The sequence below is a fragment of the Salvelinus sp. IW2-2015 genome, linkage group LG4q.1:29 (genome assembly GCF_002910315.2).
Source record: "Salvelinus sp. IW2-2015 linkage group LG4q.1:29, ASM291031v2, whole genome shotgun sequence".
Classification (NCBI taxonomy): domain Eukaryota; kingdom Metazoa; phylum Chordata; class Actinopteri; order Salmoniformes; family Salmonidae; genus Salvelinus; species Salvelinus sp. IW2-2015.
Genome location: NC_036842.1, coordinates 38,913,000 through 38,940,220, shown reverse-complemented (window position 1 = coordinate 38,940,220; position 27,221 = coordinate 38,913,000). Strand labels below are relative to the sequence as shown.

The 27,221-nt window shown below is 44.0% G+C and overlaps 1 protein-coding gene across 1 annotated transcript; it reads right to left on the bottom strand.

Moving 5' to 3' along the window:
* Positions 1–2,850: 2,850 nt before the first annotated feature.
* Positions 2,851–14,536, bottom strand: LOC111960925 (pappalysin-1-like). The gene is made up of 7 exons (XM_023983083.1): positions 14,528–14,536; positions 9,842–10,025; positions 9,364–9,565; positions 8,916–9,084; positions 7,594–7,741; positions 7,283–7,399; positions 2,851–2,922 (listed from the first exon to the last, which is right to left on the bottom strand). Exons 1-6 carry the CDS (start codon positions 14,534–14,536, stop codon positions 7,341–7,343), a joined length of 771 nt encoding a protein of 256 aa, XP_023838851.1. The 3' UTR covers positions 2,851–2,922; positions 7,283–7,340.
* Between the last annotated feature and the right edge of the window lie 12,685 nt (positions 14,537–27,221).

Below are 27,221 nucleotides of genomic sequence, written 5' to 3'. Positions count from 1 at the left end.
ACTAGAAACGATTCGATTGACCGTTTTAATGTGTGGATTAATTGTCGGAGTAGAGGACCTTGTGCATTTCAGGTAAAATAACAACCTAATGTTTATATCCCAGGACAAATTAGCTAGCAACAGCAAGCTAGCTAAATTGGACAAATTAGCTAGCAAGTGCAAGCTAACTAGCTAAATTGCCATAAATGTTTAATGCTTTTCGACCTGTCCCTAAAATAATGTAAATGTTTCAGAGTTTGTTTTGATATTTTAACCTGCGTGTCGTGATCGCGTTTGGTGTAGGGTTCAAAATAAATTTGTGCCAGATGGCGCACGATGGTGCATGCGCGCAGCCGGTTTGGGTTCGGTGTTAGACAGAACATTTTAGTTTTAAAGCTAATTTGCTGCGATTCTACGTATTTTGACATGGCTTAGGCGCATGACCATTAAAACCACAGGTCAGGTGTATTCAGGATGCTTTGAACAATAAAGGAACACTCAAAATTCAACGACTTTGTTACTTTCAGATTTTTGGGGGATGGAATTTAAAGTAAAATGTTTATATTAATGGTTCATGGCAGTGGGTAAATATAGACTGCTTTCAAGGTAAGGAAACAAACAATTTGTAATTTGGGTAAAGTATCTCTTTAAAATAGGTCTGGAAGAATATCCTGCTTGCTCTCCAGGAGGGTTGGCCTCCCCTGAAGTGCTGGGTGGTTGAAAATGTTCTTGTTATAACAGTTCATTTCTCTAAATCACCTAACCTTTAAGAAAAATTGAATGAATATCAACATTCAGGTGGTTTATGGCCACTAGTTGAAGATCCTTGCCATCATCTTACTTACATAGAAAATATGATGTGTTTATGAGTTGTGAGTCCCCCTACCATCTCTGCCTAGCATGGGCACAATACTAAAATATCAAAAATGATATTTGATTCCTGGAGAATTTAATATCCATTGCTTATTTGTATAACTTATTCAAAACTCTCCATGAATGGTTGCAAAAACGAATATCCTCATATAATACATTTTCAAAGACACAAGTTAGGCATATCAGATTTGAAATATGTGATTACATTGGGAAAATTGGGAAGAAGTGGAATAATAAACAAAATAGTGGGGAATAACTGTAGTGTTCTAGCTGACAAGCACAGTAATGAGCCCTATATTTTAGCCCATTGTTAAGAATGAGAACTGTTCCACTGATCAGACTAAATAAACAATAAAATCTCCTGAAGACAAGATGAAGTAAAGTTGCCCCTACACCCTAACCAAATTAGTTTTCTATTTATTGTCCCCCTCTAGAATACACTTTTAGGTTCAAAATCTGTTTGACAAAATGAACCCATTTTGACCCAAAATAAATTAATAGTTACAAATCAGGTCACCCCCGCAAAAACTAAACTTATGAACAGGAAGGATAGAAATAGCACACATAGAACAGATCTACCACTACTTAGACTTGCTTTCAATGAGAATGACAGAATATAACTCACATTTCTATGTGAATTTAGTTGGATCGCCCAAAAAGTTACATATTGCAGCTTTAAACTTGTAAACTTGTTTTGTCCCCATCTCACCCAGTGCCATTTTTGAGGTGTGCTGAATTTGCTGATTAATCTGGTGCATAATTTACACTTGTGACACAATGTGACTTTTTAAGTTGTGAGAGGTCCAGACATGTAAATCAATGTGAGGACACCATAAACTATATGAGGCTAAGAAACACTCCAATCATGTGATTTATGAGGGTAGCCCCCCTCCCTTTGTTATTCAATTGGCTTTAACTGTGTGAATGATGACATCATCCTTACCAACACTGAGCAGAAGGGGAATACTTTCTTTACCACGATAAAATTGAAATACATAGCTTATCACAGTCAAATCTAAATATATATTTTGCCTGAGGAAAGAACACGTTTTGTTAACATATCTGATCTGAAAATATTGGCATACTACAATATCAGCTACATAGGGTGGGTAGACAAAGTATTAAAGCTATAGCCCAGTATCAGTTCTGTCCTGCTTCTCTTCTGATTCTCTGAAACAGATCCAGGTCCCCATGTGGGTAAAGTGTTTCATTTCGGAGAAGACATGAATCAAACCCGCCTCTAATTGCCTTCCACTGACAACCGTCTCCGCTTGTGCCGGTATCCACGGTAACTGACGTCACAGGAGCAGCACATCTCCCCAGAGAGAACAATTAGCTACACATGCTCTGAAACAATGTTATATTACAACCCTCTCCCAAATGAGCTCGCCTGATGTAAAAAGGCATGTCTCTCTGATAGCTAGCTAGCTAGCTAGCTACCTGGCTGGCATTGTATTTAGGGCAGTCTGTTCAGAAGTGTGTGTGTCTGTGTGTGTGTGTATCTGTGTCTGTATCTGTGTGAATGCTAGTCAGTTCCAGGTAAGAGCCAGTAATGGCTGCCAACTCTTCCAAACATGACCAGGCCTGATCTCTCTTATCTGTCCAGCTCCATTTGAAACAACTGACTGAGTGTTGGATTTTGACAGCTCCCGCCGAGCTAGTGTCTGCACAAACTCCATGGGGAGTAGAACAACTTGAAAAAAGCAACATATCTGGAAACTGAAGGTGATGTCTGATCTGATAACATGTTAGAAAATATCAGGATAGGTTACAAACTACATAAAGAAGTGTGTATACTCCTCACACACCTCTCCTCATCACCACTGGCCTCCATGACGCATGCCATGTCCTCTTACCTCACTTCCTCTTATGCAGTTCAAGCCCTTACCTCACATCCTATCACACAGATGAGGCCCTTCCCCCATATCTTCTATCTCAAGTGAAACCTTTATCTCATAGATAAACTACTATCCTCAGAAAGCTCATAGAAGTTCTTACCTCACATCCTTTGATGCAGTGGAGCACCTCTGGGTGTGGATACCACTTCAGTCCCATTGTGCACACTACATTCTGTAAGGAGACAGAAGGAAAATATTCAAAAGTGGTTCAGACTCTCCAAATATCTCTACTGTATATGGATGAAATGTCAATCTGTGAGCTAAGGAATAAGATATACTGATTCAAATATAAATGACAGGTTGGAGATATAGTTGTAAGGATGGACATTGTAGCCATAGTAGTGGTAGTAGTACTAGTAATGATGGTGGGAAAAGTATTTTTCCTGCTTTCAATATTAGATTGTGGAGTGAAAGTATATGTGGAACGGCATGTTGTTGCCGGCTGCTGTGAATGCATCATTGTGTTGTCTTTCCCTAAAACCCACACAAACATAAACAAGGAGTCATACGGCAAGACTAGGCTGCACACAGTCTCCACCAGCCAACGTTGACAGGAACGCTGGCACAGAACTTTCTCTCTCTTTCTTCCAATGCCAGACTCAGGTCATAACATTGGTCCTACAACTAACTGATACATATCTCTCTATACAGTATACGGCTATATTGATATTGTCAATGGTTCGCAGGGGGCGTTAACAAATATAAACTTGTCATGAAGCTACAGAGGAGGAGATAGTACACGTCTGATGATGGTTGGTTGGCTCTTTGAAGTCTGCCACCTCTGCGCCTTGTTTCAACAGATCCGACTCGCAGTGACGTCTGATCCCAACCACAAGCACATTACACTCCTAGCTGATTCACTTGCACAAAGGTGAGTTCCAACAAGTGTTTCTACAGGTCAAATACCTTGAAATACCTTCCAATGAGATGTTTTTACCAAAGCGACTGAAGCTGACTAGACCTATCCTGCTCAACCACGGCATGCCTCCACCTCATTCCAACGTTCCTAGCTTACCTAAATCAAACAGCTTTTGTTGTAAATCATTATTATTTCTCCCTCTCTTGCCACGCTATGTGTGCCTGTTTGAATAACGCTTACTGCATTTCCTTTGATCTCGGACACAATGTGGACGGGTAAATCTTCTCTCCTTGGTTTGTGAAAAGGAGGTTAGGGTGCCAACACTCCAGTGGAACGACCATGTTCCTTATTAAAAGTTGTTCACCTTAACTCACTCCACATTCAGGAGGAGGAAAGTCCATGGTGTTTTCCATATGATTGGATGCATGAATGTTTCCAGTGGTGGAGAAGCCTGCTTTTGATTGATTAGCACAGATTGTTGAATAAATCTACTTGACATGATATAACTTGATCCTTATATAAAGGTGCTCTTTCATACCAGGGCAATGGCCCCGGGAGATTGCATCACTGTATGTATGAATATGAAACGTGTCCTCAAATATTTCCACAGTATGTGTGGAATCTGCACTGTTCTTTTCATTGTCTGCTCTCATTGGGATTAATGGAGAGAAAAAAGGGGGCTTGATTTGAATGTAGTGAGTGTATGTACGTGTATGTGTGTGTGTGTGTGTGTGTGTGTGTGTGTGTGTGTGTGTGTGTGTGTGTGTGTGTGTGTGTGTGTGTGTGTGTGTGTGTGTGTGTGTGTGTGTGTGTGTGTGTGTGTGTGTGTGTGTGTGTGTGTGTGTGTGTGTGTGTGTGTGGTGTTGTGTGTGTGTGTGTGCGCGCAGGCTGGGAGAGCGTATACAAGACTGTGTCTGTGTGAAATGGGTGAGACCAGAGAGGGTTTTCAGGGGAACATGATGCCCCCAGACGAAGGAGATCCTGTACATGCGGTGAGGCAAAAGCAACCCGGTGCGGACCGGATCAAAAGTGCCATCCACAGCAAAGGACTGGCTGACCTCCACCGCAGCGCTATTTCCCAGCCCTGCTGCGTCCCAATAACACACGAGTTGAAGCGCTTTTTCGCTGCTGCAAACTAGGGTATTTTTCATTTCAGTGCCGTCAGCAAATCAATGGCAGAAAAAATAAGAAGGGAGAGAGGGCAGAGAGAGAGGGATCGGTGGAGAGAGAGAAAGAACAACAGAGCAGCTGAGGACAGCTGGGTACTGGGTAGCAGCACACTCCTTTCCCAGCATGCCTTAGTGAAGTGGGTGAGCTCACTGAGGGGTTGGGTGGGGTGGGGTGGGTCAAATAGCCTCCCACAGTTAGGATGACCACAGTGAGTGGTTCAACTTTGGTAAATGTACAGCTGCAAAGTGGAGGAGTGGGGGCTAGAGAGTCTTAGTTTAAAAACTTTTCGCTGCTGTTTTTTTCCTAGTTAAATAAAATAAAATGTTCACTAAGATGAAGTCCTCCGCAAACTTGCTCGGCCGTAAATCAACAGAATTCACGATTGTGGCTTTGCCTAACACCTCCGAGCACGGGATCCTCGCCCCCAGCACCTGCCCCAGAGGCACTGATATCCAACCAAAATAGATCCAAAAAAATGACAGATTATAAAGATAAAGGCTGAGGCAGGGAAAGCGTGCTACAGAGAGTGAGCGAGAGGAGGAGAATGGTAGCCTAAGTGGGTCAAACCCCACAACGAATGGGTCGGAAGGGTGATACATCACTATTAGTGATGAAGAGGCCAAACCCCCTGGCTCAGCACATATGGAAATGCAAAGTGGATTTTTGCCTGGGTTCTTCTTGAACATGTGGAATACTAAAGAAACGGCTGCATTTTCTGTTGTGAATCTAGAGTAGAATGATGGAGCTTTAAAGGTAAAATGTTATGAGAATAATACCATAGAATCTAATCATGGGTTATTAGTGATTTAATCATCAACATATTTGATGGTTCTCTATGCAAATATACTGTATCATAATCAGTCTACTGTTGAGTTCTCGTGATATTGTAGGTGGTATGGATCACATTTGGTATCACTCATCTGAGAACACTTATAGGCCGGGATTCAATCATTTGCAGATACCAGGGTGGATTTCCAGATAGCGCTTCAGAAGTGTGTTCGACTTGCACAGTAGCGTTTCCCAGATGGAACAGGTTGAGTTGACACTTTAATTTAGAAACTGGACGTCCCGTGGCGTGAGCCGTCAGCTCTTAAGGCAAACCTTACCGAGTAGTCATCCGCTGCACGCAACCAGACTGATAAAGTTTACATCCTTTTTTTCTAGAGGGGGGGGGGTCCTATCCTTGTCTGGTAGCCAAAGAGGTGGAACAGGTTGCATAGGAATTCACATGCATCGATTGACATGGGCCGGCACAGAGGCACAAGCTGCTGAGCACACTAGAACAGCCTATTGATTTCTCCTCATCCAACCCCTGTGGAACATCTCGATGCCCCATTAATCCTGTCTCCCTTTCCCCCTCTTGCCTCGTTTCCAGACTAATATTATCCCAGTGAATAAATCATATCAATTACACAAATCAATTACAAACAGATCATTTTACTTCCCCCGTACCGCCACAAACGGCTGACTCGGCGCGACTCGCAATGAAAACAAAACACCACCAGAAAAAAAACATTGTGTTCTCAGTCCTAACTCCCAAGGCCCTCATTGGCTAGCCTAGCCCCTAGCCCTATTTAAGGTCCATCCAACAGCAGCTAAAAACCTTCAAAACAGCTTTTAACTGTAATTTAATAATTAGGTCCCATTGAGTTCAATTAAGTGAGGAAGCGGTGGAATTCTCTGACAAACACATTTAGATACAGCGATACTATGGTACTTATCGTTGTGTATTTCATTACTCTCCATGTGAATTAGCCCCCCAGGGGGATAACGTTTACACAACGTTTACAGTACGCTTCTGTAAACTGCCCGCCACCCTTATTTCCCAATCACAACCACCAATTTAAGCAATCAGGGAAGAATCAATACAATATCCCTGTCAAGTATATCTAAATCAAACTATTAGGGTTTCTAATGGCGTCATTTCTAAAATGATAGTGATTACTGACGACACAGAGCTTTTGAACTTTTACGACTTGGCCCCGTCGTTGGCTGCGGGTTCACATGAGTTCAGAGATGACTGGCTGGGATCTGCCTGTGTTCTTCCAAGCCGCGGTAGTTATTGTGTTGATTGGAATATGCCTTCCTGTGCTGGTAATAGAGGGGTAATTGAATGTAACCGGGGTATACTCTAGCGGGTGGTGCTGGACTACGCCGAGTGTGGGAGCACAACACTTCATGTCCCAGAGTGCACTGCAACTTGTTTTCTTTGAGTGTACTCTCGCAAGGGGTTCCTCTTATATTGATCTCCCGTTCTGTCTTTCTCTGTTTCTTTCTATCCCTCTCTCTATCTGTCTGTTCCTACCAGTATCATCTGTTTTCCAGTGTCTAGCCAACCAAGATGCATAGGCCAGACAGACAGTAGGTGTGAAGGGTTTGGTCCTTCTGTAGTTCATAATATTACCAGGATACAGACACACAGTGTCAAATTCCTAATAGGACAGATCATGAGCAGCAGTGCTTTGTGAAGTACGTCTGTGGGACTTGTGACAGACACACACACCTTGACTTTGGGTGGGTTTCTCCAGTGCTCTTTGAGTACGCTGTCTGCGGTCATATTGCTAGGCAGGATCACCCACGTCGTTGTTACTGTCCTTGCACATCAGCTCACACTCCTCACCTGTGTGAACAAAACCCAATGACATCATCAGTGTCTGCACAAACTGTACACACATCAAATAATGTTTTTAAAATGGCCTTTGATCCTATTTAAAGACGCTTAAAATGTTTACTTCATATCCACTAGTGATTCTCTATAATCTGACAAACATAGTGTATAATATGGTTTTTACTATGCCACACACATATACAGACCTATTCCATGTCCCTTCTTGCAGCTGACTTGTATGCTGGGGTTGAGGTTTTGAGGTAGAGAGCACTGTCCCTTGCTCTGAGGACAGAGCTTGAAGGAGCCAGTCCAGTTGCCGTCCTTCCTACAGCGGATCACATTGGTGCTAGGCCCCTGCCACACCCACACCCAACACACACACACACACACCACACACACACACACACACACACACACACACACCACACACACACACACACACACACACACACACACCAAAGGACATTAAGAACCACCTTCCGTACCACAACGAAACGTGGTACTCTTATCTGACAATCATCTGAGGAGATGTAGTCAAGGAGGATTAAAGGGCTTAATTAATCTGTCTGTGGCACAACTATTTAGAAAATCTATCTAATCTAATAACTGGCTGTGCTAATTGAATGGGACTGATGGGGAGAGCGAGAGAGGGAGAGGAGAGAGGGAGAGATAGAGAAAGAGAAAGAAAGGGGAGGCAGTAGGAGAGAGGAAAGGGGGATGAGAGAAAGAGAAGGTGAGAGAGGGATAATCAATTATGTCTATGAAACATTCATCTCTTTTAAACCAGAAGTAAGATCAAGCGTAATTTGGTCAGCTGCCTGATTAACTTCTGTGTTCATACGTGTTAGAAATTGAGAGTTCTGGCAAAAAACATCTCCACCCCTCCAATGCTGGCAGATCCTCTCGATCTACACGCAGTATCTGCCCACGGGAGATTCATGAATTACACATGCAAACGCTGGACCTAACACCCTCTGATCCTCTCATTATAATCCAGCCACACACACCAGGACACACTAATCGACACACAGTTCTGCATTAAAGGCTAACACACAGAGAGATCCTCAGGTTAAGGACATGCATTGAAAGGCAGTCTGTGTGAATATATGTGTGTCATACAGTACTGTATGTTGCATTATGTTGATCTTCCATCTCCTGTTCCCTAAGACATTATCCTCTTACACAAAGACAACAGATACAGACAAACACTAGACACTGAGGCCAGTACAATGTTTTAAGAAGACACCAAAAGACAAGGCAAAGCATGACAGACAGACAGACAGACAGACAGACAGACAGACAGACAGACAGCAGACAGACAGACAGACAGACAGACAGACAGGCAGGCAGGCAGACAGACAGACAGACAGACAGACAGACAGACAGACAGACAGACAGACAGACAGACAGACAGACAGACAGACAGACAGACAGACAGACAGACAGACAGACAGACACTGGCAGTTGAGGGGAGGAGGAGTAGAGAGAGACAGACCTGCTTGCATGGAGCGGCGTGCAGCGGTCTCACCGTGTGGTTGGCTCCGGGGCAGTTGATCCAGCAGGTGCTGTCGAAGCGGAAGCCATCCGTGCACTGATACATGCCGTGGAAGATGGCAGGCGGAGGGTCACAGGTCACCGGCTCGCACGCCCCCTCCAGCCAGCTGCCGTCTTCTGTGCACTGACGCTTAAAGGCTCGCCTGAGATAAGGAGGGGATAGGAGTTTAGACAAAGCCAAAGACCAAGACAAAGTTTCCTGGGTTGAGATGAGTGGAACTTAATTGACAGAACAAAGACGTGAGACATGCTCCATGTTAAAAGGATGGGATAAGTGAAGTAAAGAGTTGAACAGGATCAATTGGATCAAGTCCATTTCAAGCCCAGTCAATTGAACTGAGTCTGGGATTTTGAATTCAAATGGAATTGACCCCGACTGTGAGTCACTTTATATACACAACAGCATGTGAGTGGTTGGTCACCTCTTGGGCTTGTTGGTGACGTGGTAGCCCGGCTTGCACTTGTACTTGCAGAGGGAGCCCACTTTGAGACCCGTGTCGTTGCAGCGCTTGGTCTGCAGCATGGCGTTGGGCACGTGGGGTGGGGCCGGACAGCGCAGCTCACACAGTGCCTCAGGGAATGACCACAGACCATCCTCCAGACACGTCAGAGTGTTGTTAGAACCTGGGGGAAGAGGGGTGGGAGAAGGGGAAATGGGAGGGAGAGGTAGTGAGGTAGGAGGAGAGATGGAAGGAGGGTAGAGATGGAAGGAGACAGGGTAGAGATGGAAGGAGAGAAAGGGAGAGAGGGGTTGGAAATTGGAGAGACAAATAGTTGAACAAAGCAAATAATATAAAAGGGATATAAAAGATATCCCATGAATATGCCAGCTAAGAACAGTATTGTAGAACACATTAGCTGTTCAGAATTCATTTCACAGCCAAAACCCAAACCACTCACCTACGAGCTGGGCAGGCTCCCTGCATTGGAAGGTGCTCCTCCTGCCATAGGTAGTTCCCTCAGGGAAGTTAAAGTTGGCTGGGTGGACGTGGTACTTGTCTGGTAGACCACAGTCTACTGGCTCACACGACACCTGCTTATTCCACTTTCCATCTGCACAGGTGATGGTCACTGTTGAGTCCGACTGGAGTGAGGGGAGACATTAGAAAAACTGTGAAAATTGGGACAAGACGCACATGGATGCAAGCTCACATATACACACATACACAAGAATGCAAATACACACAAGTACGCACGAACACACACACACATACACACACAACCCCACCCAGTACGGTACATACCGCACACTCACACAAACAAACAAGACGACACACAAACACAGTATGTCCGTCAATTTAGCGTTTGCTCAATAAGTCATTGTAACACGACAGAGCCAAGCAGTTCTTAAATGTCACTGACTGGGATTTGTCAGCGGCTCAGGTAACTGATGATGAGAACCCAGTCAACAGAGCTGACGTCCAACTACTGTATAATCATCCTAATGCAAACCACATTTAGAACGGGGGAGGGGACACTTTCCAACAGAGCCAGTACATTATCCCGAACTCCACATGGGAAGGATGGATTCATGGCCAGTTTTGATCCCAGCACAGCATTGTGTGGTCGGAATACCAACTATGGAGAAATGTTGGCACCTTTCGCTTCAGTGAACACTGTTATTCAGAAGAGCTGCTGGACTGAGACAACATCCGGACAGAAACAGGCAGACGGACCAGCGCATGCACACCCACACACTTCAGAGGCCCCAGCACACACACACAACACACACACAGGCACACACACACACACACACACACAACCACCACACACGACACCACAACGACGACACACCTTCAGAGACCCCAGACACACCCTACACACTCAGAGACCCAGACACACACACACGCACACTACACGCACACACACACACACACACACACACACACACACACACACACACACATCACACACCACACACAACACACAACACACACACACACACACACACACACACACACACACACACGCACACACACACACACACACACACACACACACATACAGATGAGAATACAACTGCATTACCCACACAAATACTTTCTATTGAGTGCTTGGAATTATAAGGTTCTATTTGCTTTTTTGTCTAAATGTAGTTATTGACATAGCCCTGTTCTGTACAATGTCCTCTACCTAGCCTATATCGTACTCGACACCCCAATCATGTTGTTAAGTTAAAAAAAATACAAGATAAAAATTGCTGACACCATTCAAACAAATTAGGGTTTGAAACTTTAAAGCCAATTATTTCAGAAACCTTATAATTCTAAGGTCATGTGGTCTGTTGTTCATAAAAAATGACAATAAGCTAGAGTTGATCAGTTTACAGCCGAAACTTAGCAGCAGCAGTCAATTAAGGACACAATAAGACTTCATGCATTCCTGCTGTAAATAAGGGGTCATTTTTGGACCGCAATTTAGTAATGATTTCAGAGACACTGTCTTTCAAGCAGTAACACTTTATATTTAATTAACCTTTTATATCACAAGAAAATGGTTTAAATGGCCCAAAATAATTTTTGTATGTTTTGCCACATATTCATTCAAAGTGTTGTGTTTCTGTGATATTCAGAGGCTGAGAAGTTGGCGATTGAGCTGATCTGACATACCGGTATGACCTAAAATGGCCACCGATATGGGTGATATAGGTGAAATGGGCACTGGTGCCTTCATACTTTTAGCTCTAACAGTGGAAAGTCTATGGGCTATCAACTCAGTTCCAATTGTATCTGAAACATGAAACTGTCAACTTGGTATAGAGACATTGACTGGAAGCTAATTATGTATTTCCATTTATTAGTTATTTTTTAGTTATAGTGGCTGCCACGCCCCCCAGGGGCAAAATCTGGGGTGGCTCCATATTTATATTTTTTCAGGGTACAAACATCTACCTCTGTGCCAAATGTGGTGCTTTTATCACAAACTGCACTACTGAGTCAACATGTTCAGCTTAGCCACTCCTAACATTCAGAAGGATCAACATTTAACCTTAACTCCTAATATTTCAGAAGGACCAACATTTAAAAGGGTTCAACATCCTAAAGGGTTATTTGGCTGTCCCCATAGGAGTACCCTTTAAAGAAACCTTTTGGGTTCCAGGTAGAACCCTTTCCACAGAGGGTTCTACCTGGAACCAAAACAGGTTCTACCTGGATCTAAAAGGGTTCTGCTATGGGGACAATAGAAGAACCCTTTTGGAACCCTTTTTTCTAAGAGTGTAGTAACTGAACTCAGTCAGTTCCATCTTCAACATGTTGGGTTTATAGGAACCTGGTATATGGGTTTCTTCCCCTTTAATTACATACACTACAATTCAAAAGTTTTAGGTCACTTAGAAATGTCCTTGTTTTTTAAAGAAAAGTACATTTTTTGTCCATAAAAATATTTGTACATAAAATTGATCAGAAATACTGGAAACGGCTGATTTTTTATGGTATATTGATATATGCGTACATTTGCCCATTATCAGCAACCATCACTCCTGTGTTCCAATGGCACGTTCTGTTAGCTAATCCAAGCTTATCATTTTAAAAGGCTAATTTATCATTAGAAAACCCTTTTGCAATTATGTTAGCACAGCTGAAAACTGTTGTGCTCATTAAATAAGCAATAAAACTGGCCTCCTTTATACTAGTTGAGTATCTGGAGCATCAGCATTTGTGGGTTTGATTACAAGCTCAAAATGGCCAGAAACAAAGGACTTTCTTCTGAAACTCATCAGTCTATTCAAGTTCTGAGAAATTAAGGCTATTCCATGCGAGAAATTGCCAAGAAACTGAAGATCTGGTACAACGCTGTGTACTACTCGCTCCACAGAACAGCACAGTCTGAACACTTTCCGAATGCATGGTGTACACTCATACTATGACTAAAAGCTGGTGTTGACGGGTCCAATTGTGTATCTGTGTGTGTGTGTATATGTATGAGTGTTTGTGTGTGTGGACGGGTGTATGACTGTGTATACTCAAGTGTGTATACAGTTTGTGTATGTAGAGTTTCCTTCTTTAAAATCTTTACAGCTGCCTGACTCTCCTCCAGAGTGGATTTAACAACCCCTGGCTACTGGGCCTAATTCAAGCCAGACAGACAGACAGACACACAGCTCCAACCCTCTTCATCTCAACCCACCGCACCTTACTCAGGATGACACTTCATACAGTATAACACAATCTGTTTAGAGTTCAGCTAGGATCATACAGAACTATCTTTCCAAAAGATTGCAGGTTTTCCAGAAATCCTGGATGGACAATTCCAGAATTCCTGCTTCCATTCACTTCTGATTCCAGGAACATTCCAACTGGGATTTCTGGAAAACCTGTGCATTTTGGGAAAGTAACTGGAATTTTGTAACACCACACAGAACTAACTGTACTGCTGGTGTCTCTGACAGGACTATGCAGCCACTCCAAGCAGATACTCCAGTGATGTTTCCTTGTTGCACTGATCCCCATCTTAATCACCACCTGCATTTCCCTACAAAACATCTACATGTAGTAGTATCAGACAGTTGTATGTTATTGTATACTACCTGAAAGCAATGTGCCCTTTCAGGTAAACAGTTGAGAGTGTGGTCATTTGTCTTGTTGTTCATCTTGCCTTAATAGTTAGTCCAGGAGTTTTTCCTTGGCCATGTGACCTGATCAGGAAACACTACTGACCCTACTTCTAACACACAAACACACCCTCAGGTGTCAATCATCATCAGCACCCTGACCTTGTCGCCTCATAAAACACATTGAGACTCACTCAATTTAAAGCGCTACATTTCCCAGGGTAGATCAAATCTGGACCTTTCAGCACCACTCGCCTTGAGACCTGCAGCGTGTCCACACGAAAGGCTAAAATATGTCTGCTGCTCGCTCTCGCTCTCTCACATGCACAATCCCCCCACCCCCTCACCACACACACAGGCTTTCCTCAGAGACATCTGGGACACAAACGGATTGCATAATAAAACCTCAAATACACAAATAGACGTGGGGGTACAGATTGTTTTGGAGATAGCATCAGAACCACCTTGATAGTTCCCAGAACCACCTTGACACCGGTGAGGCAAGAATGTAATCGGCTAATGAAAGGAGATAGGATTGTGCTTTGCGCTGCACTTTTCAACCTCATAGACTACAGGGACCAGAGGGAGGGGGGGGAGAAAGAGGAGAGGAACTCGTTGTACTGTCCCCAAGTAACGAAAAGGGTGGGAAGTGAGCTGAAGTTATGTCTCTTTCTATTTCTCTCCCCCCTCTCTCTCTCCCCTCTCTTTCTCCCTCCCCCCCCTCTTTCTCCCTCCCTCCCCCCCCCCCCCCCCCCCCCCCCCCCCCCCCCCCCCCCCCCCCCCCCCCCCCCCCCCCCCCCCCCCCCCCCCCCCCCCCCCCCCCCCCCCCCCCCCCCCCCCCCCCCCCCCCCCCCCCCCCCCCTCCCCCCCCCCCCCCCCCCCCCCCCCCTCTCCCCTCTCTTTCTCCCTCCCCTCTCTCTCTCCCCCTCTCTCTCTCCCCTCTCTTTCTCCCTCCCCTCTCTCTCTCCCCTCTCTCTCCCACACACTAACCCTCTCAAGGAGATCCTTCAATCCTTCATCCCGAAGCGAGTTACCGTTGACATATTAATCAACATTATGACCTGTCAATCAAATGTAATGCCGTTACAAGTGTGATGGTCAGAAGGTAATGAAGTGAATCTCTCAGAGTTGACACATGCAGACCCAATCGTAGGCTGGTAGTAACATGTTTCGTTGTGTAATAGACCTGAACAGCTTGTGTCCCAAATGGACCATTTTGCATACACCAACATGCTGTTTAACTGAAATGAGCCGCATTATGCTTGTGTTGGTGCAGACGCATATGGATGTAGTGTTGACATGCTAATAGAGAAACAACATACAGTCGGGTCTGAAATTATTGACACTCTTGATAAAGATGAGCATTAATGACTGTATTAAAAAAAAAAATCTAATATTGAGTTATATTGTATACAAAAAAAATGGGAAATTATATTATACTAATACAATTTCTCAGAGAAATAGGTTTTGTTTAACAGGTTATATATTTTCTCTCAAAAAGCTAGGATTCAGAAGAGGGCAGTCCATAAGTGCTGACGAAGGATATCAAGGATCTGGAAGGTTCTCGAAACAGGCTCAGCTCCGTTATCCTCGAAAGGTGAGGTACTGAAAACAGGGCTGTCAATCATTTCAAACCCTACCTTAACATTTTTACAAAATAAACTTACTAAACAAAATATATTTATCTGAGCAATTTAATTAGTATTAAATAATATAATTTCCCAATTTTTTGGAGCTTACAATATAGCTCAGTATTTAAATTATTTATTTTATACAGTCTTTTTGGCTCATGTTTATCAAGGGTGTCAATAGTTTCAGACCCCAAACACATCATACACACAAACAGAGTATAAATCTGATTACACACACACACACAAAGAACAAGTGTGTGTGTCTGCGCCTGCGCGTGTGTGTACCGTAGCTCCTCCCCCCCCCCCACCCCACCCCCTGCGCCAGTCAGATCCTCCACCATAACCACTTCCACATGTGCATCCTCACCAACATAAAATGAGGTGGTGCTCCATTATGTTAATAGCCGAGAGCAAACGGAGGGAGTGCCCTGGTACATCATTCATTGAATCCTTCTATACAGCTCACTCAACCTCTCTTCATGTCTCGCTCTCTCTTCCTCTTTCCCTGTCTTCTTGCGTTCTCTCACTCTTTTTTTGTGTTCCTCTCTAACAAACAATCTCTCTCTCTTTCGCTCCTCTCTCATTTAGCTCATGGATCATTCCTCTGGCTTCATGTACAACACAGCCTAAAACCACAGATTTTCACTCGCTCTCTCTTGTCTCTTTTCTCCCACCTTCTGTTCTCTGTCTCTGTCTCTTCCCCCACCCTCTCTCTCTCTGTCTCTTCCCCCCACCTCTTCTCTCTGTCTCTTTCCTGCCTCTTCTCTCTGTCTCTCTTTTCTCTTTCTCTCTCTGCTTTCTCTTCTTCTCTCCTCATTCTCTGTTTCTTCCTCTCGCACCTCTCCTTTCCCCTCCCCCTCTCTCTCTCTTCTCTTCTCTCTCCCTTCTTTCTCTGTCTCTTCTTCTCTTCCTCTCTGCTTCCTTTCTCTCTCTTCTTCTCTTCTCTCTTTTCTCACCCCCTCTCTCTCTCTCTTTCTCTCTCTCTCTCTTCTTCTCTGTCTCTTTCTCTCTTCTCTTTTCTTGTTCTTCTCTCTCTTCTTTTTCTCATCTCTCCTTTCTTCTGCTCTTCTTTCTCTCTTCTTCTCTCTCTGTCTTCTCTTCTCTTCTTCTTCTTGCTTCTTGTTCTTTCTCTTTCTCTTCTTCGTCCTGCTTCTTTTCTCTTTCTTCCTTCTTCTCTCTCTCTCTCCTCTCTCTTGTCTTCTCTCTCTTTCTCTCTCTTTCTCTCTCCCCCTTCTCTCTTTCTCTCTTCCTCTCTTCCTCTCTCTTTTCTTCTCCTGCCTTTCGGTCTCTCTTTCTCTTCCTTCTTTCCTTCTCTCTCTCCCCTTCTTCTTTCTCCTCTCCTCTCTTTCTTTTCTTCTCTCCTCTCTTCTTCTTCTTTCTTGGCCTTCCTTCTTTCTTCCTCCTCTCTTTCTTCTTTTTTGTTTTGTTTCTTTTCTTCTTTCCTTCCTTTCTCACTCTTTCTCTTCTTGCTTTCTTTCTTCTCTTCTTGATTTCTTCCTCTCTGCTTCTCTTACTTCTCTTGTCTCTCTTTTTCTCTGGTGTCAGATTCTTCTTCTACTCTTTCTCTTCCTTTCTTCTTCTTTTCTTTCTCTACTCTTTTTCTCTCTCTCTCTCTCTTCTTCCCCTCTTCTCTCTTCTCTGCTCTCTTTCTCTTACCTTCTCTTCTCTCTTTCTCTCTCTTCTCTTTCTCTCTTTCTCTTTCTCTCTTCTCTCTCTTCTTCTCTATTTCCTTCTTTCTCTTCTTCTCAGTGTTCGCTCTCTTTATTCTCTCTTCTCTCTCCTTCTCTCTCTTCTTTTCTTCTCTCTTTCTTCTCTTTCGGCTCTTTCTTCCTTCTCTTCTCTTCTTTCTTGTCTCTTCTCGCTCTCTGATCTTCTCTTTTCCGCGCACCTCTCCCTGTTCTACTGCCCGCCGCCCTCACCGGACCCCCTGCCCCATCACGACGCCTACATTCTGCGCGACACCCCCTGCTCCTCCTCTCTTCGGTTTCTTCTCTCTTCACTCTCTTCTCTTTCTCTCTTCGTCACTCTCTCTCTCTTCTCTTATCTTCTTCTCTTCTTCTATTCTTTCTCCGTCTTCTTTCTTCTCTGTCTTTCTCTTTGTTTTTCTTGTTCCTCTATTCTTCTTTCTCTTTCTCTTCTTCTTCTCCTCTTCTCTTCTTCTCCTTTCTCTTTCAATGCTCTATCTTCTCTCTCCTCTCTCCTTTCTCTTCTCTTCTTCTTCTCTCTCTTTCCTCTTATCTTTCATTCTCTTTCTCTCTTCTCTTTCTTCTCTTCTTCTCTTCTCTTCTCTTTCTTCTTCTTCTTCCGCTTCTTCTCTCTCTTCTTCTCTTCTTCTCTCGTCTTCTTTTTTTTTGCTCGTCCTCTCTTCTTCTCTTCTTCTCCTGTTGTCTTCTTTCTTCTTTCTCTTCTCTTCTTCTCTTTTCTTCTTCTCTTTCTCTCTTTTCCTGTCTCTTCTCTTTTTCTTCTTCTCTTCTCTGTTCTTCTTGTCTTCTCCTCTCTTTTCTTTCCTCTCCTTCTTCTTCTCATTCTTCTCTCTTCTTCCTTTTCTCTCTTCTTTTTTCCTCTGCTCTTTCCTTCTTCTGTCTCTTCTCTTCTTCTTCTTCTTCTCTCTCTTCTCTTCTCTTCTTCTTCTCCTTCTTTCTCTCTGCTTATTCTCTCTTTCTTTCTTGCTTCTCATTCTCTTTTCTCTTTTCTGCTTCTCTCTACTCTCGCTCTTCTTTCTTCTCTCTCTTCTTCAGGTCGTCTCTCTCTCTTCTCTCTTTCCTCTCCTCTTCTTCTCTCCTTCTCTTCTTGTCTTTTTCTCTCTATCTCCGTCTCTCTTTTTTCTTTCTTTGTCTCCTTCCTTTCCTTTTTCTCCTCTCTCTACCTCTCTCTCTCTTTCTTCTCTCCTCTCTCTCATCTCTTTCTCCTTTCTCTCTCTCTCCTCTCTTCTCTCTTCTTTCTTCTTCTCTTCCTCTCTTTTTCTCTCTTTCTTACTACTTTTACTTCTCTCTCTTTCTGCTTCTTCTCTCTGCTTGCTCTCTCTTCTTGCTTCTTCCTCTTCTCCTCGCTCTCCTCTCACTTTCTGTCTTCTTTCTCTTTCTCTCTTCTCTCTTTCTTCTTCTCTCTTCTCTCCTCCTTGCTCTCTCTCTCTCTCTCCTCTCTCTTCTCTCTCTTTCTTTCTCTCTCTTCTCTCTCCTTCTCCTTCTCTCTCTGTCTCTCTTTCTGCTTCCTTCTCTCTCTCTCTTCTTTTCTCTCTTCTCTTCTCTTTTTTTTCTTTTTTTGTAACTAGTCTTTTTCTTTTTTCTTCTCTTTTTTCTTTTCTCTCTGTCCCCTTTCTTTCTCTCCTCTCCTTCTCTCTTTTTCTTCTCTCTTTCTGTCTTTCTTTCTCTTTCTTCTTCTTTTCCCCCACCTCTCTCTCTCTGTCTCTTCCCACCCTCTCTCTCTGTCTCTTTCTCCCCGACCTCTCTCTCTGTCTCTTTCTCCCCCAACCTCTCTCTCTGTCTCTTTCCTCCCCACCCTTGGTTCTCTTATTTTTTTTTTCTTTCTCCTCACCCTTCTCTCTCTCTTTCCCCCATGTCTCTCTCTCTCTTTCCCCCCACCTCTCTCTCTGTCTCTTTTCCCCCCACCTCGTCTCTCTGTCCTCTTTTCCCACGACCTCTTCTCTTGTCTCTTTCCCCCACCCTCTCTCTCTGGTCTCTTTTCCCCCCCCCTCTCTCTCTGTCTCTTCCCCCCCCCTTCTCTCTGTCTCTTTCCCCACCCTCTCTCTGTCTCTTTCCCCCCACCCTCTCTCCCTCTGTCTTCTTCGACCCACCCTCTCTCTCTGTCCGTCTTTCCCACCCTCTCTCTCTCAGTCTCTTTCCCCCTTCCTCTTTCCCCACCCTCTCTTCTCTGTCTCTTTCCCCCACCTCTCTCTCTGGTCTCTTTCACACCCTCTCTCTGTCTCAATTCACAGTAAGCATTACACTCACAAAAGTTCCAAAATAATAAAGACATTACAAATGTCATATTATGTGCAAATAGTTAAAGTACAAAAGGGAAAATAAATAAACATAAATATGGGTATTTACAGTGGTGTTTGTTCTTCACTAGTTGCACTTTTCTTGTGGCAACAGGTCACAAATCGTGCTGCTGTGATGGCACAATGTGGTATTTCACCCAATAGATACAGGAGTTTATCAAAATTGGGTTTGTTTTCAAATTCTTTGTTTATCTGTGTAATCTGAGGGAAATATGTGTCTCTAATATGGTCATACATTTGGCAGGAGTTTAGGAAGTGCAGCTCAGTTTCCACCTCATTTTGTGGGCAGTGCGCACATAGCCTGTCTTCTCTTGAGAGCCAGGTCTGCCTACGGCAGCCTTTCTCAATAGCAAGGCTATGCTCACTGAGTCTGTGAGCTTTTTTAAAGTTTGGGTAAGTCACAGTGGTCAGGTATTCTGCCACTGTGTACTCTCTGTTTAGGGCCAAATAGCATTCTAGTTTTCTCCGTTTTTTTGTTAATTCTTTCCCATGTGTCAAGTACATATTTTTGTTTTATCATGATTTGGTTGCTGTTGCTATCCTGGGGCTCTGTGGGGTCTGTTTGTGTTTGTGAACAGATCCCCAGGACCAGCTTGCTTAGGGGACTCTTCTCCAGGTTCATCTCTCTGTAGGTGATGGCTTTTTTATGTAAGGTTTGGGAATTGCTTCCTTTTAGGTGGTTGTAGAATTTAATGGCTTTTCTGGATTTTGATAATTAGCGGGTATCAGCCTAATTCTGCCCTGCATGCATTATTTGGTGTTTTACGTTGTACACGGAGGATATTTTTGCAGAATTCTGCATGCAGAGTCTCAATTTGGTGTTTGCCCTATTTTGTGAATTCTTGGTTGGTGAGCAGACCTCAGACCTCACAACCATAAAGGGCAATGGGTTCTATAACTGATTCAAGTATTTTTAGCCAGATCCCAATTGGTATGTCAAAATGTATGTTATTTTTGATGGCATAGAAGGCCCTTCTTGCCTCGTCTCTCAGCTCCTTCACAGCTCTGTGGAAGTTACCTGTGGTGCTGATGTTTAGGCCGAGGTATGTATCATTTTTTGTGTGCTCTAGGGCAACGGTGTGTAGATTTGTCTAGGAATTTGTATTTGTGGTCCTGGCAACTGGACCTTTTTTGAAACACCATTATTTTTGTCCTACTGAGATTTACTGTCAGGGCCCAGGTCTGACAGAATCTGCGCAGAAGATCTAGGTGCTGCTGTAGGCTCTCCTTGGTTGGGGACAGAAGCACCAGATCATCAGCAAACAGTAGACATTTGACTTCAGATTCTAGTAGGGTCTCTCTCTCTCACTCTCTCTCTCTCTCAGGGGTTATATTAGCATGGGAAACATATGTTTACATTGCCAAAACTAGTGAAAAAGAGAATAAACAAAAGTGAAATAAACATAAAATGAACTGCAAACGTAACACTCACAAAAGTTCCAAAAGAATACAGACATTTAAAATGTCATATTATGTATGTATACAGTGCTGTCACGATGTGCAAACAGTTAATGTACAAAAGGGAAAATAATATCCCTCTCTGTCTCCGTGTGTGTGTGTTTTAGGGAGCATTAATTGATTAGCTTGCAGGTCTGTTAACAGAGCCTGGGAGAGGGATAAAGTGTTGGTGCTGTTGTCTTTACGGGCCCTCTGTGGGACTGAATGGGTTGACTGTGTGACTGTGAACTAACTAAGAGCCCTCTGTGGGAGTGAATGGGTTGACTGTGAACTAACTAAGAGCCCTCTGTGGGACTGAATGGGTTGACTGTGAACTAACTAAGAGCCCTCTGACACACACACACACACACACACACACACACACACACACACCACACCACACACACACACACACACACACACACACACACACACACACAACACACCGTCCAACACACACACACACACACAACCCACACTGTCTCAAACACACACAAACAACCACACGGTCTCAACAAAACCACAACCACACTGTCTCAACACACACACACACCACACACACACATACAAACACACACACACACACACACCCACACACACACCACACACACACACACACACACACACACAGACACACAACTATAATGTTTAGTCTTTTCTGCGCTGCACCCATCACCTGGCAACAATGGCTATGTGTTTTCTGCTCCACTGGGACGATTGACATCATAGGTACTCTCTGCTCACTGGCGGCCCCCTCCCTCCCTCCTTCACTCCCCCTCCCCACTCACACAGTGAAGTCATGCCTCACGGAGCACAGATACAAACACTACACAGCACTGTTGCAGATACTTCAGTCTTTCTAACGTCTGTATGTGTATGTATTTTAATGGGTATGTATGTGTGTTTTCTGAGATGAATTACACTGCAGCTACTTTTCATTACGACACTGTGTAGCGGGCAAGAAAAAGTTACCCCATACATACGTGTAACATTCTCACAATTACTGGAGAAAGAGTTTTTTGGTAACCAAGACCGTCTCAGCAATCACTTCATGTAGTATCAACCCCCACACACCAGACACTCAACAATGGAGAGACAGACATTTGGCACACAAAACACGAATAAAACACAGAACCATGCAGGACACACAAACCAGCCCAAACAAAACAAGTTTAGTTCACAGGCACACAGTCAACACATTCACTTCCCACAGAGGGCTCTTAGTTAGTTCACAAGCTACACAGTTCAACCCATTCACTTCCCCCAGAGGGGCTCTTACGTTAGTTCAAAGCCATACATCACCCATTCACTTCCCACAGAAGGGCTCTTAGTTAGTTCACAAGCCACACAGTCAACCCATTCACTCCCCACAGGAGGTAGTTAGTTTCACAGTCACACAGGCAACCCATTCACTCCCCACCAGAGGGCTCTTAATTTAGTTCACAGCCACACAGTCAACCCATTCACTCACACCGCAGAGGCTCTTACGTTAGTTCACAGGTCAACCCATTCACTCCCACAGCGGGCTCTTAGTTAGTCACATTCACAAGTTCAACCCCATTCACTCCCACAGAGGCTCTTAGTTAGTTCCACAGCCAACAGTCAACCCATTCACTCCCACCAGAGCGCTCTCTAGTTCAGTTCACAGCAACCCATTCACTCCACACAGAGGCTTCTAGCTTAGTTCAAACAGCCACAGCTTCAACACACTTCAACATCCCACACGAGGGGCTCTTAGTTCACGTCCTCCACACCAGTCAACCCATCACTCCCACAGAGGGCTCAGAGTTTACAGTCCTCATACAGAGGTCTGTTTAGTCACTCACACAGTTCAACACCATTACACTCCCACAGGGCCTCTAGTTAGTTCACAAGGCAACCCCTACTCACTCCCACAGAGGCTACCTTAGTTAGCTTACAGCCACAGTCAACCCATCACTCCCACCACGAGCGGCTCTTCAAGTTAGTTCACAGTCACACATCCACCCACTACACTCCCAACGAGGGCTCTTAGTTAGTTCCACACCACACAGTCAACCCATTTCACTCCACCGAGGGCTCTTAGTTACATTTCACAGACACAGCAACCATTCACTCCCACCAGACGGCTCTTAGGTTAGTTCACAGCCCCACAGTCAACCCATTCACTCCCACCAGAGCTCTTGTATAGTTCACAGTCACTCCAGCTCAACCCTATTCACTCCCACAGGGAGGGCTCTTAAGTTATTCACAGTCACACAGGTCAACCCATTCACTCCCCACACGAGCAGGTCTTAGTAGTTCACACACACACAGTCAAACCCATTCACTCCCACAAGATGGGCTACTAGTATAGTTCACAGTCCCAACAACACCATCACTCCCACACGACGGCTCCTTAGTTAGTTCACAGTCACACAGCCCCATTCACTCCCCACAGAGGCTCTTTTAGTTACGTTCGCAGACACGTCAACCCATTCAACCTCCCACAGAGCCTACTTGTAGTTTCACCCACAGTCAACCCATTCCAGCTCCCACAGAAGTCTCTTACGTTATCACAGTCACCCATTCACTCCACAGAGGGCTCTTTAGTTAGTTCACAGTGCACCCATTCACTCCCACAGAGGGCTCTTAGTTAGTTCCGTCAACCTTCACTCCCANGAGCAACAACAATTTAGCACCTTTTCCAAATTCACATCAAACTTTGAGTCCAAGCAGGTGGAATATGCCATGGCCACTACATTGAAGCTTCGAAGTAAACAGGCTTTTTTCTTGGTAAAATACTCTGCATTATCATTAACAGCAGACTCGTACAATTTCCTCAATGAACACAATGTACTGAGCAAATGTCAAATTGGCTTTTTACCAAATTACCGTACAACAGACCATGTATCACCCTACACACCCTAATTGACAAACCAAACAAACCAAAACAAAGGCAAAGTCTTCTCATGCTTTGTTGATTTCAAAAAAGCCTTCGACTCAATTTGGCATGAGGGTCTGCTATACAAATTGATGGAAGTGGTGTTGGGGTAAAACATACGACATTATAAAATCCATGTACACAAACAACAAGTGTGCGGTTAAAATTGGCAAAAAACACACACATTTCTTCACACCAGGGTCGTTGGGGTGAGACAGGGATGCAGCTTAAGCCCCACCGCTCTTCAACATATATATCAACGGAATGGCGCGGGCACTAGAACAGTCTGCAACACCCGGTCTCACCCTACTAGAATCCGAAGTCAAATGTCTACTGTTTGCTGATGATCTGGGTGCTTCTGTCACCAACCAAGGAGGGCCTAAGCAAGCACCTAGATCTTCTGCACAGAATTCTGTCAGACCTGGGCCCTGACAGTACAATCTCAGTAAGACCAAAATAATGGTGTTCCAAAAAAGGTCCAGTCCACCAGGACACACAAATTCCAATCTAGACACCGTTGCCCTAGAGCACACAAAAAACTATACATACCTCGGCCTAAACATCAGCACCAACAGGTAACTTCCACAAAGCTGTGAACGATCTGAGAGACAAGGCAATGAAGGGCATTCTATGCATCAAAAGGAACATAAATTTCAACATACCAATTAGGATGTCTGGCTAAAAAATAGCTTGAATCAGTCATAGAGCCCATTGCCTTTATGGTTGTGAGGTCTGGGGTCGCTCACCAACCAAGATTTCACAAAATGGGGCAACACACAATTGAGACTCTGCATGCAGAATTCTGCAAAAATATCCTCCGTGTACAACGCAGAACACCAAATAATGCATGCAGAGCTAAGAATTAGGCCGATACCCACTAATTATCAAAATCCAGAAAAGAGCCGTTAAATTCCTACAACCACCTAAAAGGAAGCGATTCCAAACCTTCCATAACAAAGCCATCACCTCAACAGAGAGATGAACCTGGAGAAGAGTCCCTAGAGCAGCTGGTCCCTAGGGCTCTGTTCACAAATAAACACCAAACACAAACCACCCCACAAAGCCCAGGACAACAGCACAATTAGACCCAACCAAATCATGAGAAGAAACAAAAAGATAATTACTTGACACATTGGAAAGAATTAACAAAAAAACAGAGCAAACTAGAATGCTATTTGGCCCTAACAACAGAGAGTACACAGTGGCAGAATACCTGACCACTGTGACTGACCCAAACTTAAGGAAAGCTTTTGACTATGTACAGACTCAGTGAGCATAGCCTTGCTATTGAGAAAGGCCGCCGTAGGCAGACTGGCTCTCAAAAGAGAAGACAGGCTATGTGCACACTGCCCACAAAATGAGGTGGAAACCGAGCTGCACTTCCTAACCTCCTGCCCAATGTATGACCATATTAGAGACACATATTTCCCTCAGATCACACAGATCCACAAAGAATTCGAAAACAAATCCAATTTTGATAAACTCCCATATCTACTGGGTGAAATTCCACAGTGTGCATCACAGCAGCAAGATTTGTGACCTGTTGCCACAAGAAAAGGGCAACCAGTGAAAAAACAAACACCATTGTAATACAACCCATATTTATTGCTTAACTTATTTTAACTTGTGTGCTTTAACCATTTGTAAATTGTTACAACACTGTATATATTTTAATATGACACTCGTAATGCTTTTTGTTTGGAAACTTCTGTATGTGTAATGTTTACTGTTAATTCGTTTTGTTTGTTTCACTTTTGTGTATTGTCTACCTCATTTGCTTTGGCAATGTTAACACATGTTTCCCATGCCAATAAAGCCCTTGAATTGAATTAATTGAATTGAATTGAAAAGAGTCGGCCCGAGAATTGAACCCTGTGGCACCCCCCATAGAGACTGCCAGAGGTCCGGACAACAGGCCCTCCGATTTGACACACTGAACACACTATCTGATAAGTAGTTGGTGAACCAGGCGAGGCAGTCRTTTGAGAAACCAAGGCTGTTGAGTCTGMMGATAAGAATGTGGTGATTGACAGAGTCGAAAGCCTTGGCCAGGTCGATGAAGACGGCTGCAAAGTATCGATGGCGGTTATGATATCGTTTAGGACTTTGAGTGTGGCTGAGGTGCAACAGGCCCTCCGATTTTACACACTGAACTCTGTCTGTGAAGTAATTGGTGAACAAGGCGACAAGTTAAAAGTTCCTAACCCACCAAACTAGCGTCCTGTCCAGGGGGGTGTACTTTTAGTTTAAGCTGCCTCACTACAGAAACAGGTTCCTGCCCTCTAACATGTCATACTTACATAACCCACCCTCCTTGTTTCCCCATACAGACAAACCTCTGTCCATACAGCATGTATCTCTCCACAGCAGAGTGTCCATCTCCTGCCCCAACATGACAGGAGACGATCTGAGATTCCACCTCTCTTTGAACCAGTCCCTCATTCACACCACAGTGCTCAAGAGGAACCAGAATAAAACCATAAACAACCAATCAGACACCTGGGTCCAGTTCTACCGAGCTGAACAGGACCTAAACACCAACCTAACCAACCGCTATGAGTTCACGGTCAACGGAACTGGACTGTACATCTGTAGAGAAGAGAGGCTGTGGTCACCCCCTTACAAAGAGGACTCTGTTCACACACTACTGATCACAGGTAAGGGAATAAATAGAAAGAAGTTGCACTGAACAAATGAACTGACCTGGTCCCAGATCTATAACAGAACCATACTATCCTAGGCTGGTCCCTGATCTATAACATCACTAACAGAACCATACTATCCTAGCCTGGTCCAAAATCTATAACATCACCAACAGAACCATACTATCCTAGCCTGGTCCCAGATCTATAACATCACTAACAGAACCATACTATCCTAGCCTGGTCCCAGAAAATCTATAACATCACACTCAGAACCATACTATCCTAGCCTGGTCCCAGACTCTATAACATCACTAACAGAACCATACTATCCTAGCCTGGTCCCAGATCTATAACATGAACCATACTTCCTAGCCTGGTCCATCTATAACATCACTAACAGAACCATACTATCCTAGCCTGGTCCCAGATCTATACATCACTAACAGAACCATACTATCCTAGCTTGGTCAAGATCTATAACATCACTAACAGAACCATACTATCCTAGTGGTCCGATCTATAACATCACTAACAGAACCATATCTTCCTAGCCTGGTCCCAGATCTATACATCACTAACAGAACCATACTATCCTAGCCTGGTCCCAGATCTTAACATCACTAACAGACCATACTAATTAGCCTGGTCCAGATTATAACATACTAACAGAACCATACTATCCTAGCCTGGTCCCAGATCTTAACATCACTAACAGAACCATACTATCCTACTGGTCAGATCTATACACCACTAACAGAACCATACTATCCTAGCCTGTTCCCAGATCTATAACATCACTAACAGAACCATACTATCCTACGCTGGTCCAGATCTTAACATCACTAACAGAACCATACTATCCTAGCCTGGTCCCGATCTATAACATCACTAACAGAACCAACTATCCAGCCTGGTCCAGATCTATAACATCACTAACAGAACCATACTATCCTAGCCTGGTCCCAGATCTGTAACATCACTACAGAACCATACTATCCTAGCCTGGTCCCAGATCTTAACATCACTAACAGAACCATACTATCCTAGCCTGGTCCCAGATCTATAACATTACTACAGAACCATACTATCCAAGCCTGGTCCAGCTTTATAAAT

Bases quoted from the DNA above. Each gene is read 5' to 3' on its own strand.
- LOC111960925 (XM_023983083.1), bottom strand. The intron at 9,566-9,841 runs GTGAGTGGTTTG...CTCTTCCCCCAG, and splicing joins GGAGCCTGCCCAGCTCGTAG to GTTCTAACAACACTCTGACG. The intron at 9,085-9,363 runs GTGACCAACCAC...TCCTTATCTCAG, and splicing joins GTCACCAACAAGCCCAAGAG to GCGAGCCTTTAAGCGTCAGT.